The sequence below is a fragment of the Sinocyclocheilus anshuiensis genome, unplaced genomic scaffold, assembly GCF_001515605.1.
Source record: "Sinocyclocheilus anshuiensis isolate Anshui unplaced genomic scaffold, SAMN03320099.WGS_v1.1 scaffold1023, whole genome shotgun sequence".
In the NCBI taxonomy this organism is placed as follows: Eukaryota; Metazoa; Chordata; class Actinopteri; order Cypriniformes; family Cyprinidae; genus Sinocyclocheilus; species Sinocyclocheilus anshuiensis.
The window spans coordinates 897,205-912,368 of NW_015546084.1; the positions used below are offsets into that span (position 1 = coordinate 897,205).

General features: G+C 35.8%; 3 protein-coding genes across 4 annotated transcripts in view; 1 reads left to right on the forward strand and 2 right to left on the reverse strand.

Moving 5' to 3' along the window:
* The window catches only part of supt6h (SPT6 homolog, histone chaperone and transcription elongation factor), a 15,567-nt gene extending 11,037 nt beyond the window's left edge, over positions 1 to 4,530 (reverse strand). Inside the window, exons 1-13 of one of the 2 annotated variants that reach the window (XM_016501533.1) lie at positions 4,412 to 4,530; positions 3,580 to 3,690; positions 3,285 to 3,437; positions 2,429 to 2,502; positions 2,148 to 2,328; positions 1,971 to 2,052; positions 1,570 to 1,825; positions 1,312 to 1,413; positions 1,097 to 1,210; positions 923 to 1,012; positions 690 to 832; positions 462 to 610; positions 270 to 380 (exon numbers count right to left, since the gene is read on the reverse strand). In XM_016501533.1, the coding sequence (XP_016357019.1) occupies positions 270 to 380; positions 462 to 610; positions 690 to 832; positions 923 to 1,012; positions 1,097 to 1,210; positions 1,312 to 1,413; positions 1,570 to 1,825; positions 1,971 to 2,052; positions 2,148 to 2,328; positions 2,429 to 2,502; positions 3,285 to 3,437; positions 3,580 to 3,679 (1,555 nt within the window). In that variant the 5' untranslated portion in view covers positions 3,680 to 3,690; positions 4,412 to 4,530. Of the gene's footprint in view, positions 1 to 269; positions 381 to 461; positions 611 to 689; positions 833 to 922; positions 1,013 to 1,096; positions 1,211 to 1,311; positions 1,414 to 1,569; positions 1,826 to 1,970; positions 2,053 to 2,147; positions 2,329 to 2,428; positions 2,503 to 3,284; positions 3,441 to 3,579; positions 3,693 to 4,411 lie in introns of both variants that reach the window. The other variant, XM_016501532.1, reaches the window with a different exon arrangement.
* Positions 4,531 to 4,892: 362 nt separating this feature from the next.
* Positions 4,893 to 7,164, forward strand: sdf2 (stromal cell-derived factor 2). The gene is made up of 3 exons (XM_016501447.1): positions 4,893 to 5,116; positions 6,340 to 6,536; positions 6,653 to 7,164. The coding sequence occupies exons 1-3, from the start codon at positions 4,942 to 4,944 to the stop codon at positions 6,947 to 6,949; spliced, it is 669 nt and encodes a 222-aa protein (XP_016356933.1). The 5' UTR covers positions 4,893 to 4,941; the 3' UTR covers positions 6,950 to 7,164.
* Positions 7,165 to 11,709: 4,545 nt separating this feature from the next.
* caln2 (calneuron 2) overlaps positions 11,710 to 15,164 on the reverse strand; it is a 37,391-nt gene continuing 33,936 nt past the window's right edge. The window contains exons 5-6 of the mRNA XM_016501448.1: positions 13,804 to 13,960; positions 11,710 to 11,850 (exon numbers count right to left, since the gene is read on the reverse strand). Coding sequence (XP_016356934.1) covers positions 11,723 to 11,850; positions 13,804 to 13,960 — 285 coding nt within the window. The 3' untranslated portion in view covers positions 11,710 to 11,722. The remainder of the gene's footprint in view (positions 11,851 to 13,803; positions 13,961 to 15,164) is intronic.

A 15,164-nucleotide genomic window follows, 5' to 3' on the forward strand; every position in this document is an offset into this window, starting at 1 on the left:
ATGCCATCATTTTACAAGAAAAGTGTATGTATGAATTCATCACTTTCATGGAGTTACACTGTAGTTATGTACAATATCAGTTACATTGTTAAAAATATCTCTGACACAAAATGTTAATATAAATGCAATCAATATATTGCTGTAAGTTTATATTCTAAAATACTATACATTTTTTGCCAGGGAATATGTTTGGCACATTTGACTCTGCCAGCATTAATAAATAAAAGAAAAAATACATATCGTCTTATTTTTGTGCGAGATGTACAAACCAAGGCCTGTGCTCTGACATATGCTGTACATATCTCTACGGGAAGCTTGTTTTAGATCTGGACCCTTTTGCTCCTCTTCTTCCTCTTCCTCCTCCTCTTCTGCCTCTTCCCCTAGCAGTACAAAAACAGTTTTAGTCTAATGCATGGTTGACCATTATTTGATCAAATTATGCAAAGGAAACACAGCTGTACCATCTTCCTCTGACACTTCCTTGATCTTTTTCAGTTTCTTTTTGTTGCCCTTGGCTGCATTCTGCATCTTAGGAATGTCTCGGCCATAGTAGAGCAGGAAGTGGTTGTAGACATCTCCCAGCTCATCAAGAGACTGGACGTCTTTCAGTCTGTGAAAGCAGAAAGGAGGTCAGATTACTGTGGACAAAGCATAAAATATTAGAACGTTCATTAGGTTTGTACTCGTACCTCTCCATATCAGTAGTGTCTAGAGGACGAGTTGAGTCGGCCAGTGGCTTGTCAGGGTCAGCGGAGATCTGCTCAAACTGATAAGACTGCATCCTCTGGAAAAGACGTGTCAGGTTCTGCTTCCTGGTCTTCAGCTGAGTCCACTGAGGAGGACAGCCACAATTAATTTCTACATTACCAAAGAAAAAGCAGCAACCGCACTGCATTCAGAGAACATTTTGACTAGCCCTTACCTTCTCATCCCACTGCCACACCTTCCACAGATCATTAATGTTCAGCTCTGGTTCCACATACTCCTTCCTGTAGAATGCAATGAAGGGAACCTGTAAGATGGAAGAGAGAGGAGTTAAAACCAGATGATCAGTCGGTCGAGTTGATTACACCCTGTTTTTTCCCTATGACTATACCTCAAAGTGTTGGTTCCTCATGAAGTTCAAAGCTTCTTTGATTTTAGCAATAGTACTGGGGCCCTTTCTGCTGAAATTAGTGGCTGTCCCACGATCTAGGTAGTCTGTGCTCTCCTGCAATGCAAATCAAAACAAAATAAATAAGCATCAAAGTTAGCTTAGTGCCATGACAATATGCTAACAAATGTCATGTTATACAAATACTCCATTCACACCTGCATGGAGATGGTCGGTGTGGAGAAGGCATTCCTGTAAATCCATTCAGCTTCTTCCTCCAGTTCATCATCCTCAGCAGGCTTTACAGGGATGGCCCTCAACTGCAAATGACAAGAGGTTATGAAATATCCTCATTTCCATCCATGAAAGGAAACACACTGGTAGAGGGCATGCAGAAGTTTCAGGTATCCTTCACATTGGACAGCATACTACAAATGAGAGATATATTGTATATACAGGCCAACACTGCTCCATACCTGGAATCTTTCTGGCATGTCTGTAGAGCGGATCTCATTGTCCTGATCAGTCATGTGGCTGCTCTCCAGCTCACTGGGCTCATAGATCTCAAATATGCTACGGCGGCCAACTCTTCTCTTGGTCTGCTTCTTTGGCCGATCCCATGACTCATCATCCTGATCCTCCTCTTCCTCTTCCGCATGATCATATGCCTCAGTGTCGAACTCGGCAAAGTCAAAGTCACCACCGAATATCTCTTGAGCTTCTTGCAAGGCACTAAAATGTCAGAAAAGGAGCAACATTAGAGATAAGAAAGTCATGGGTTGAAGGCCATTTCTGTCAGGGCTTTAGTCCTTCATACCACACAGAGAAGTCTATATTTTCATAAGCAAACCACTGCTTTACTGTTTACATCACTTACGCATCAGTGTAGCCAGAGAATTTCTTTCCCTTCTTTTTAGTGATGGGCTGCCCATCATCATCCACAATGAAATCATCAATATCTAGCAAATATTGAAAACAAAAAAACATAAAAATTCCAAAGAATTCTAAAATATTAATTCAAATCCATGATGAATAGGGTAAACATCTTTCCTACCAGATTCCTCATCATCTTCCCCCTCTTCGTCATCTCTTGGGTGAAGTGTGTCCACAGCCTCTCCGTCCTCCACCTCTCCATCTCCGTCACCATCCCCAGTGAAGATCTCATCAGCGATCAGGTCTTTCTCATCATCTTCCCCCTCATCATCCATGGTTTTCACACGCGAGTATTTCTTTTTCTGAACATATTTTTTTATGAGTTCAAAACTGTTTAACTAGTATCAGTTAAATTAATATACATTCTGTAATTTAGCACAGGCTGGAAGTTTGGTGACTCACCCTTCTCTTCACTTTTACTCCTAAATTCTCCTCGATGAGGTCCAGATCATCATCATCAAGATAGTCATCATAACCTGACATATACAAAGACACATTGTTTAATGAAAACAAACGCAATACAGAAACCAGTATTTCATTTTGCCTATTGTCAACAGTTTTTTTTTTTTTCCAATCTATGGAACCATAATTGTTCATAGCAAACAAATTCATCAAGGCAAACACCTTAACTTCAAACAGTTTATTTAGGCTAAAATATGAGTTCTCTATCCATAATATTACAGTGAAAAAAACCCATCTTGTCCGAATCAGGACAGGAATATGCACAGATTAAGCACTGTTACACAAAAACAGTCCAAAACTGTTCCAATCCAAACACATATTTCAGTATATTGACTTTTTCAGTGGAGAAAGCGTTATCACGGATTATGGACTCATATTTTGGCCAGAAGTAATGGTTTAAAAGTTAAAATTGTGGATTTTTGTCTTATAAACACACAGCTTTTCACTTCAAAAGACGTTAATTGGTGGACTGGAGTCATGTGGATTACTGTGATGTTTTTATCAGCTGTTTGAACTCAATTTGACGTCATTTATTGGTGAGCAAGTTTTGCAATGTAAATTTCTCCAAATCTTTTCCAATGAAGAAACAAACTGGCTGGCCTGAGGGCGTGTAAACTTTAAAAAATAGATATTTTTAGGTGAACTTTTCCTTTAATTGGTTATCTCCAGCAAAATAATGTTTTAAATATTTGATTTCCCCTAGTCCTATTAAGAACAACATTATGCACTTGTGAATTGACAAACACCAGAACGCAGAAGGATTTACTAAAATGGCTTTAAATTCAGAATAACTTACTTCGTTTTCTCCGCCGATGACGGACCTCTTCACCAGAGTCACTATCCTCTCTCGCACTCTGCGGTTCTTCCTCTTCCACATCGCCATCATCAATGAGTCCTCTCAGGTTTCCATGCTCATCCTGATCTTCAGTATTCTCTTCTTCCTCTTCTTCTTCTGGAGACATCAACAACACAGAACACAACCAATGATGCAATGTGCCAATGACAACAGAACTATGATGAAACTGTTCATGTTCAGCGCCTTCATATGCATGCCTTCTGCAGTATGTGGCTTTTAGTAGGTAACATCTTACCATCATCTTCCATAAATCTCTGCTGCTTTTTGGGCTTCAGGTCTTTCTCCTCGAACTCCTCCTCTGACTCCTCAGCCTCGCTCTCAATGAAGTCAGACATGTTTGCAAGGCCTGTGTGAAAATTCAAACATTATTTTTATTACAAGGATCTGTCATAAATACAGTATGGCTGTGACAAATATACTATGGCATTCAAAGGGTTAGGATTATTCATTGTAATAAAGAGTGAAATGTTGCATTGACATAGTGGCAACATTACAATTCCCTTGTCAAAAGCAGTAAAATTCAGTTGAATAATAATAACAAAAACAGGTCATACATCTGACACATCTCTCGCAGTAAACAAAAGACTGACAAAGATCAGCTTCACTGGTGGCTTAACTTAATTATTATTGCATAAGACATTCAAAACAACACTTGGTTTGTCTAAATTGATTTATATGCTAAGATGTTTACATGCTAAAATATAACACCAGAGTACTAATATTGTAAATCCAGGCCTTTTTAGATACAAAAACACACATGAAGATGAACTTGAGATCCATGCGCCTAGCTAGATTTTAGCTTAGCCAAGGAATTTGGGACTCGAAAATACGAAGTTTGTAACTATTAAGAAATACTCAAAAAGCTAGCGATGAATCGAACGTAAACAGTAAAAAATTGTTTTGTTTTTTAAATAATTACGTAACGACTCTGTCCGCGGCACTGTGAGAAATCAAGGCCCTCATGCTAACAGCTAGCCTGAGCGCTAAGAAAAACAACCCCAGGCATTACATGACTCTTTAAAAAACACTTAGCTGAAATTAGACATCGAACACGAAAGCGCACTTACTTTTCCTTGCGAGGAAGCTCGATTAAAGGCTTGAAAATAAGCGCTGAGACGAAGAACGAAGCGTCACTTTTGAAGACGCTTGATAGTGACAACAAAAAATAGGTGAGGGTTACAGTCGGTGGTTCCGGTATACACATATTTAACTTCCGGTCAGGATGAATACATTTGCTGGTTTTTAATAAATAATGCATTTTTAAATGTTAAAATTAACTAAGATTAATACATAAGTTCGAATAATTTGTCATTGTTAGTTCAGGTTCGCTAATGTAGTTAACAGCTGAAACCTTATTGTAAAGTGTTACCGACACATATCGTTCAGGGACGAATTATAGTTACCTTTCCTCGTGCAAAATAAATAAAAACTAACATTCAACTATTTTTAAATACATTTTTAAGAAAAAATAAACAACTTAAATATCGTAGTATCTCCGAGCCTGAAGACGGCGCTCTACATCTTAGTGCTTCATGCGTTCCATGTGACGTCATGTAGGGTTTGTAGTGATTAGTTGCTCAAAAGGACTCGGCAAGCCATGGATAGTTTGGGGTTGTTACGGGCGCAGTTGCCTTTAACAGTGTTATTGTCATGTATGTTTACATTCTCCTCCGGCAGTGAAATGAATTTTGTAACGTGCGGGTCGGTGGTGAAGCTGCTCAATGTGAAACACAACGTCAGGTTACACTCTCATGATGTCCGCTATGGATCTGGTGAGTGACTGTCATTCATAAAGTCTGCTCGCCTCATCTGTATGGCAGTGTGTGATATAAACGTTTGATGTGACCCTGGACCACAAAACCAGTCATAAAAAGCATGTGTATGGGTCAAAATGATCGATTTTTCTTTTATGCCAAAAATCATTAGGATATTAAGTGAAGTTAATGTTCCATGAAGATATTTGTACATTTCCTACCGTAAATATATCAACACTTAATTTTTGATTAGAAATATGCATTGCTAAGAACTTAATTTGGACAACTTTAAAGGCGATTTTCTCAATATATATATATATATATTTTTTTTTTTTTTGCACCTTCAGATTCCAGATTTTCAAATATAGTAGTCAACATTTGAAGTGGATCAAAACCTTTCATCAAAGCTGTCCTGAAACCTAAAACCAAAATGCGTTCTTGTCTTAGGACAACTTTGATGAACTTTTTTTGATCCACTTCAAATGTTGACTCCTGTAGTTGTATCTCGGCCAAATATTGTCCTATCCTAACAAACCATACATCAATGGAAATGGAAAACTTCTTTATTTAGCTTTCAGATGATGTATAAATCTCAATTTCAAAAAATGTACTCTTATGACTGGTTTTGTGGTCCAGGGTCACACAAAATTAACAACAGTTTTAAAAAGCCATTAAATAAACATATTACTGTATATGATTACTTTGTAAATGTTCTGGAGGGTTTAAAAGAATGCACTGTTTGGGGTCGATAAGATTTGTAATGCTTTTGAAAGAAGAATGCATTTATTTGATAACAAAAAAAATACAGTAAAAACAGTAATATTGTGAAGTATTATTACAATTTAAAATCACTGTTTTCTATTTTGATATATTTTAAAATGTAATTCATTGCTTTGATGGCAAAGTTAAATTTTCAGCATCATTCGAGTGTCACATGATCCTTCAGAAACCATTCTAATATGCTGATGTGCTGCTCAAAAAACATTTCTTAATGTTGAAAACATTTGTGCTGCTTAATATTTTGTGGAAACTGTCATTTTTTTGAATAGAACGTTTGAAATAACAGTGTTTATTTGAAATAGAAATATTTGTAACATTATTAATGTCTTTATTGTTACTTTTGATGAATTTAATGCATCCCTGCTGATGCTGAATAAAAGTATTGCTTTTCTTTCTTAATAGTAAAGAAAGAAGCAGCAGCAGCATAGAGTCTCTCTATGATCTGTTAATGATAATTCCAGGTAGTGGTCAGCAGTCGGTGACCGGTGTGACCACGGTAGAGGACAGTAACAGTTACTGGAGTGTGCGGGGCACCAGTGATGCCGCATGTCATCGAGGGACTCCGGTACAGTGTGGACAGAACATCCGATTGACCCATGTGAACACGGGCCGCAATCTACACAGCCACTACTTTACTTCTCCTCTTTCTTCAAATCAGGTTTTAATATGTCATGCTTTTTTAATAAAAATACACTGTAACGTATAGGTACTGTATGTAGAATTTTGATGTTGCAATAGGCTGTGGAGTTTTACTCAAAAACTCTTCCCATTTAGGAGGTCAGTGCCTTTGGTGAGAACGGCGAGGGTGACCATCTGGACGAGTGGACCGTTCTGTGTGCAGGCTCTGTTTGGCAGCGGGATGAGTCAGTTCGGTTCCGCCACACGGCCACCGAGGCTCTGCTGTCTGTGACGGGAGAACAGTACGGCAGACCCATCCACGGCCAGAGAGAAGTGCACGGCATGATGGTCAGCAGCTCACACAGCTACTGGAAAACAATGGAGGGCGTCTTCATGAAACCCAGTGAGATTGGATCCAGGGATTTCAGCAGGCCATTGCACACTGAGTTTTAGAGAAACGCTTCATACAAGCTGACTCTGCTGGACTCTTTACAGTTCTATTGTTATGAAAAAGAGTTTTATGATCAAATTGTGCCATATGCTTATTTTTTAAACACTTTTAAGCATATGATTTTATATTGCACAGCATACACTACTGTTCAAAAGTTAGGGGTCAGTAAGGATTATTAAGGTTTTGACAACAAATATTAAACATCACAACTGTTTTCAACACTGATGATAATAAGAAACACTATATAAGCATATTAGAATGATTTTTGAAAGATGCGTGTTACTGAAAATTCAGCTTTGCCATCACAGGATTAAATTATTTTAAAATATATTAAAATAGGAAACAGTTATTTTAAATTATTATAATATTCCACAATATTGATGCATTTACTGCAATTAGATAAATGAATGCAGCCTTTGTGAGCATAAGAGCATTCTTTCAAAACCTTCAAGAAATCTTACTGACTTTAACTTTTGAAAGGTAGTGTATAATAAGACAAACAGAAATGTCAAATTTCAATAAAAAAATCGAAAGAGAATTCTGTTTAAACAAACATTTAGATTTATGGAATGCCACTTTTAGCTTTTCAAGCTTTTTTTTTTTTTTTAAATTCCACAATCTTACAGATTTCATAATTATAAGGCAAAAGCTCATTCAGAGTTTAACTAAGTTTTAACTTGAAACACAATGCACTCACCTTTGAGAATATTTAATGGCCATTAAAATTGAAAAATCATGGCCATCTGTTTGCATCTTACAAGTAATATTAAATTAAAAAGAAGAACAACAAATCCTTAAATAATAAATTGGCCCACAACTGTTATCAAAAAAAAATTAAAACCTGGGATATGATTTAAAACCACAAATATGAATTCATTGCATTAGCGAACAAGCTGGAATTCACTTGAACTGCTTGTTGCTGATCTCAGAGTGGAAACACTACAGCATCAATGGTACTTTATGTTGCAGCAGTATTAACATTAATCTCATTGAGAGACTTGCAGTTATGTGGTGCTATGTAATGATGTTTTAGGCTATTTTTCTAAAGGAAGCTTTGAGTTACTTAAAACAAAAGCTTCTATACAGACATTACTATCGCACTTGCACACCTGAATATTACACTAGTAACACTCTGGCAAAGTCTTTTTTCCTAAGAAAATTATCAATTTTTTTGTCTCTAAATGTATAATTGTAATTACATTAAGTGCCTTTTAAATATGTATACATGTGCTATGATTACATATACTGTAGATGCTGTAAAATTTGAAATGACCTGTAAACTTTTATTTTTATTTTTTATGTTTACATGGTTGGGTTCACAGCTGTCTACCATTTGACTTGGTAATACAGTACATACACAGTACCAACTGACAAGCATTAGTACAGATTTTGAAGTATTAAACAGCCTTTAGAGTTTATTACCTCAGACAGATAGTTTGTGTAAACATGTTATTTTGTAGATGCTTTAAAGAGATTATCAGATCATTAACAGTGCTGTTTTTTTTTTTTTTATCAGAAAAACAATAGATAAAGTCATTTATTTGTCATTTGTACAGCTGTGTTCATTGGTGACTCGAACCCTGATAGTATGCAAACACAATTGTAGTCTTATTTGTAGAAAATCCAATGCTTCCCCCTACTGGCTCAGGCAACAATAATAACAAAAATGATTATTATATCAATTATTATCATCATTATATCAATAATTGGATGCAAAAGCATTTATTGTCATGTTCAATAAATAACTTTCTTTTATTTATTCATATTCGTTGTAATGATACATTTTTGTTTAGAAACCATATTGCTTTAATCTGTCAGTCCACATCCTGCATGCAAATATGTATGCTGTTTTGCATATTAATAATCCTTCTTTTGATATACTCCATAAAAATACACACATATAAAATTTTATTTGGCATGCTTCAAATTCAGATGAAGTTAGGATCTGGATTGAGAGTAAATTAGAAATTCCATCAACCTTTGCAAGATTAAAAAAAAAAAACAATAGAAAACAATATTATTAATCAACAAAATATAAAATACAATAGCAAATAAAACCTTTACCAATTTATATATCCAAAAATGCCCATAAACTAGAGGGTAATTTTTAGTAGAATGTAGAATCTAACAAGATGGCAACAAGCAAACAAACATAGAATAATGACTAAATGATGCAAGAGATTTCTAAACTTTAGTCCACTAATCTGCTTTTGTGATAAATGAAAGGAACAGTGAACAAATAGTCTTATATTATTAAATAAAATAAGGTGCAACACTTTAAATTGATATATATGGAATTTACACTGAATTCCACTACCGTTTCAAACTTCTTTTTGGTAAAGGTTACTTTGTTTCTTAATTTCTTTAAATAACATTTCTTTACTAGCGTTACTTCACATGCTAAACGTAAATTTCCTTTGTTACCTACCATTTTTACATCACATCTTCAGAATAGGCCACTAGATGGGGCCATTCTTTTGGAAATCTCCTCATTCCAAAGCACAGACTGACAGAATAAAATGCACCAGTCCTCCTCAATCAAGCCGTTCTGTGACATTCTGAAAACTGATAGGAACTTTGTCCAGTAAACGGTTCCCAATAATCCGCCTTTCCTTTGCATTGTATTTTGGCACAGAATGCTGCTGGTACTGTTTCATATCATATGCTCACAGGAAGGAAACAATGGGAGTTCAGATATTTAGACTGATGCTCTCAGCAAATGCCTGCAAGCGGTACAGACCTTGGAAAAACACTGCATTAGTGTTCTGAACATGCAAACATGACACAGTCGAACAGACAATGCAAAGACGACTTTTGTGCGGCGCTATATGCATAAATACACATGCAATATACAGGGGATTGTGACAAACGGCTGTAAGTATACACAATAATAAGGAACACAGGGAAAGGGACTGATGTGCACACACATTATAAATACATAGACAAACAGGTAGACAAATACTTATATTACACACAGACTGTAACTGTAAAAGAAAAAGTGCTATTGTAGAGACCGACCAGTTTACTTCTGGTTGTTTCAGAGCAATTTGTGTTGCAATCACTGACTCTCTGAGCCTGAGAGTGAATAAAACCTCAAAATGGACCAAAAAGTCCAAGTATGTAGCATAGACACTTCCGCAGAAGTTCAGTGTCATATATTTTAACCAGACAATATATGCAGACATTTAGAAGACCTTGATACTATGTTTAAAATCAAAGAGAGTATTATACTCTCTTCTTTCGTGTAGATAGCCTACACAAAACAAGAGATTTGGTAATGGCCCTCGCCTCATTTTAGTTAAATTGTGGCCACGTGACCTTATTAATTTGTTATCTTGTTTTTGAAATATTAGCCACGTTATATTAATTTATTCCCTCATCTGATTATCAAAAACAAGGGAATAAATTAGCAAGACGTCCACTGATGTCACATGGACTATTTTAATGATGTCCTTACTACCTTTCTGGGTCTTGAACGTGTTAGTTGCGTTGCTGTCTATGCAGGGTCGGAACGCTCTCGGATTTCATCACAAATATCTTCATTTGTGTTTCAAAGATCAATGAAGGTATTATAGGTTTAAAACGACATGAGTAATTAATGACAAAATTTTCATTTTTGGTGAACTATCCCTTTAATGCACCATTGCTGAAAAATAATAAATTTCTTTACTTCCAAAAAATCTTACTGACCCCAAAATATTAATGGTACTTCTTACTATTTTTTTTTTAAACAGTATGTGGAAAAAGTACACAGTATGCGATGATATATGTTTTAGACAGTAATATTTTATGTTGTTGTCATTTAATTTGATCACATTGCATGTTCAGTTCAGCAGCTGCTATTTAATTACCATTTTAAACGAAACTTATATATATATTTTATGTTTTTTCTCTCCTGAATCATAATTTTTCTCTCTCATCCTATCTCTCAATTATGAACACGTAAAGCACTTTAAATGATCAGTATGTGCAATATAAAATAAACTTTCCTTGGAAAAAAAATACAGTTATTTTCCTTTTTCAACCCAATAAAATACTAATTGACAGTCCAATCAAAGAAGGAGAAAAAAATCATACTCAAAACTGTGTATGATGCACTGTGTGATGCAGATTATATCCTGCATATTGTGGTAATTTGTGATTTTCTTTGCATACTGTAAAAGTAATATTATGGTAGTATGCTATTCCAAAAATACCCACAGTCCCTTCAACATTAAGCAATATATTTCAATAAATTCCATTAATAAGCTTCAACACCGCAATGCTGCGAACAAAACATACAGTGCATCTGAGATGAACATGCACACGCTCTTGATGCCAGACATCCTGCAACGGCTGCCAATCACTCTTCATCGTTCCCATCTGACATGACTTGGAGTGAGATCAAGTACAAAGTCTTCGCCTTCCAAAGACAGGAATGAGAAAACGAGCAGCACGGTGGGACACTGGATGTTATTGCATTAAATGGTATTCAGTGAGGAGCCCTTGCATGTTCCTGTCAAGCTGATGATGGAGGACATCCCTCACTGCCATTTAAGAGTCTGTCACAATCACAATCACAAGCACAAAACTCGCTCTCGGGATTCACATCCTCTGCTCGGTGGGCTCCCCACGCTCTAAAAGAAAGTGGAGTTTTTGAAGCATGTTTCTTAAGAGAGGTCAGATCAAGCAGGGTTCACAGTGGGTGGGGCTACTCCATGCCATTCCGCAACATCTGATTGGCTGCGATGAGCATGACGCTGTGTCAGATCAAGCAGGGTTCACAGTGGGCGGGGCTACTCCATGCCATTCCGCAACATCTGATTGGCTGCGATGAGCATGACGCTGATGATGAAGGCCATTGCAAAAGCACAGATGAGGCTCTTGCGGACACACGTCTGGCGATTCTTCTTTTTCGAATGCACTGATGGAGTAGAACAGAGCATTTGTGAAAGAGCTTCAATGAGAAGAGATGACAGCACACAATGAGCATAAGCCATCAAAACAATGATCCAGCATTGCTGCTGATCTCTGTGCATAATGAGGCTTTGAATATGAACAATAATGAAACAAACCGTTTGGCTCTGCTAAGCTGCCTCACTGGACTTGACACACTCATGATCACACACACACACACGCAGACAGAAATAAATATTAATGTGAAACTGTTTAAGGGCACATTGTGGGCCAATAAAGCATATATTTTAAAACATTGTGACAGACTAATTGGATTTCGAGGCATATTCACCCTTTTCTCAGGGCCAGCAGATTCAATTCCATTCAATTTGTGTTGTTATTCTGTGCTGCATATTGAAATTAAATATCGAACTGCTGAAACATAATTGCATACAAGCTTTTACGATAATTCCCGTTTCTGAATTCCATTCATTCCCTTTACTTTTGTTGGCTGATGAAAACATCTGGTTCAATAAAGCGGGTGAAATTCATAAGTAACCAATGCAGGGAGTAAAGAAAATAATACACTAGTTGCTTTCATTTATCAGATGCTTTTCATTCCAAAAATCCTATATTGCATTGAGAGCACAGAACTCTCATCTCATTAAATGCCCAGTTTCTGGGCAAACACATCAGACTATAGAGCCTAATAGTCGGGCTCCAGATGTAAAAATTTTTTTATTTTAAAGATTTTTAATGATAACATATAAACCTTTCAAGGCCTACTATGAGCACTGTGATTGTTAAGTGATGATAAATGCTTTCGCAGAAGCCAAAAGTCAATGTGATATTAGCTTCATTTAAAAAAAGCAAGCTTTTCATTGGAGGCACCAATCAGAGAAGTTGCTGTTACTAAGGCATTGCATTGCAAACATTATTGACTACACTCTTTATTTATTTATTTGTAATTAAATATTTTGTAAATACATTTAAATATATTTAATTTAATTTGTATAATTACAATAATTGTCTACAAGTCCGTTATAAACATAATACATGCTTCTGTAGAAGCCGAAAGTCAATGCAATTTCAGCTTATTTAAAAAAAAAAAGTATCCATTACATCGACCAATCAGAGAAGTCACTGTCACTTCCATAAAGCATTGTGAATGACATACTGACAACATTCTTACTACTTATTCATCTATAATTATAATCAATCAAAATTTAAATAAATATAATTAAATTTTTCAATATAATGATTGTTTTAATTTAATTCGTTTATTATATTGCATTTTTAATAAACCACTATAAGTTGAAAAGTTGATATTGCACCATGATACATGCTTCTGTAGATTTCAATAGATTTAGATGCAAAAGATTTCAGCACTGACGTTATTGACTACACTCTTAATACTTCATTATTTATAGTTATATACTTTGCAATAAAATTAAAATATATCTATTTTTATATTTTTAAATTTAAATGAAATATATGTGATATTGTACTTAATTATTATCATAAATGACAATGAGTCAATAATGTTATATATCATCATTTATGATTCAATTACATCATTTCTAATGTTTAATAGGAGGAGTACTTCATTGTCTCTTTAAATACACAGTCTTGTACCTTAATTTGAATAAAAAAGTTAGTAAGTTTTGATTTAGCCAGTTGGTTTGATTCAAGGCTTAAAACTCTTTATTGAAGAATTTTTGAAATGCCAGTGTTGAAAAATACCTCTTGGCTTCTGAAAAATTGGCCGTTCACTCCTACGCTCTGCTGATCATGTGGAAATCTTTTCATTGGTATTCATACAGAACTCAATTCTCCAGTTACTGTCAGACTCAGAACTTTAAGCTTCACCTCATCGGAGCTTCGCAAAGTTTCCAGTGTCTGTAAACTTGAATCAGCGCGAGTTCAACAAACTGTTGCAGGATCCGTCAATTAACATGAAATCGTTCTCATTGCTATTTACCTCCCTGAAATTCGGTCTGGCAGTTTCCTGAGTTCTCCTTCAAGCTCTCTTCCTCAGTGACGATAATATTCTCGATGTCCTTCATGGTGAGATGGTCTCTGAAGGTGTGGAACAGGACGTGTTTGAGCTCCTCCAGGGACATCTGTTGCATGTCAAACTGCAGAGTGGAAACACAAGAGGCCTGTTGTCAAATCTCAGCACGGCTGGGCTGTCAGTGCTTCTCTGTGGGGCAGTGCTCAAATCCTACAGTCATTTATTATGGGAGAATTTCCTCCGACAGAAATTTTAGAGAAGCGAAGCTGAGCCAGTCACTACGTTAATCAAGGGTTTACTTGCTCAGTCACACTCATTCTCGCTCAGGCAGTGGTGAACAATGAATAGAAGCACAGCACACAAATTGAGCAACGCACTGGACATTCTTTCTGATGCAAAATGAGATGTGAATCAACATGGATGTTGACGTGTCCAATAGTTCCTCACATCTTTACTGTTCTGCAACCAAAAGCATTCTTAACTGAAACACACTCATCTAAGAGACTCTCCTCATTGAACTGCAATGTCTGTTGTGACAGCACTGCGACCTGAAGCTGGGTGAAAGCTGAATAAAGAAGAAGGAGAAGAAGAAGAGGAGGCAAATTTGGGCTGGTTCAATAATTCAGAATCACTGAGAGAGACAGACTTGAACTTGTCCAATTCCCCGGCAAGCTCTGTGTCAAGGGTCTTCTCAGAAGCCTTGAATGAGCTTTGGTGGTGGGGGTGTTATCCTGTCTTGGCAGAGTCAATAAATTATTGAACTGTATGAGAAAATATGTATTACATTGCGGAGAGTGTCCTTCTCCCTGATTCCATCCACTCAAACACATTTATTCCAGACTCTTGAAATCTTTGCAAGTCGTTTTCATAGATGCTGTTCAAGCATATGAAATGTGCATCCTGTAAATGTAGTGATTTCATTACATATCTACTTACTTTTTAACTCAACAAACCAAAAAGCTGGTCAAAATGCATGCTCATCACTACTGGTAGTAAACCTTTATTTAATCAGGTTAAAAAAAGATAACTAAATAACGTTAAAATCATTTAAAAAGAAAATATATATATCAAAAAATAGATATGTCTGATTTTAATAAAAAATAAATATTAGACAATAAATATTATAAATAAATTAAATAGTTCCTTTGAGAATGCAGCTCTAATAACAAAAGTTACTACATGTACACAATTACATTGTTTAATTTACAATTTACTGAATTTTTAATGATTCTTGCTGAAATTAAATTGGAAATATATACTGAATAAATAAATGCTTCCAATTTAATACAAATATAAATTAGAAAATAAATATTAATAAAATGTAAAAT

Excerpts from the sequence above, each read along its gene's own strand:
- sdf2 (XM_016501447.1), top strand. The coding sequence starts at position 4,942 with ATGGATAGTTTGGGGTTGTTACGGGCGCAGTTGCCTTTAACAGTGTTA. Across the intron at positions 5,117-6,339 it reads TGATGTCCGCTATGGATCTG|GTAGTGGTCAGCAGTCGGTG; the intron begins GTGAGTGACTGT and ends TGATAATTCCAG. Across the intron at positions 6,537-6,652 it reads CTCCTCTTTCTTCAAATCAG|GAGGTCAGTGCCTTTGGTGA; the intron begins GTTTTAATATGT and ends CTTCCCATTTAG.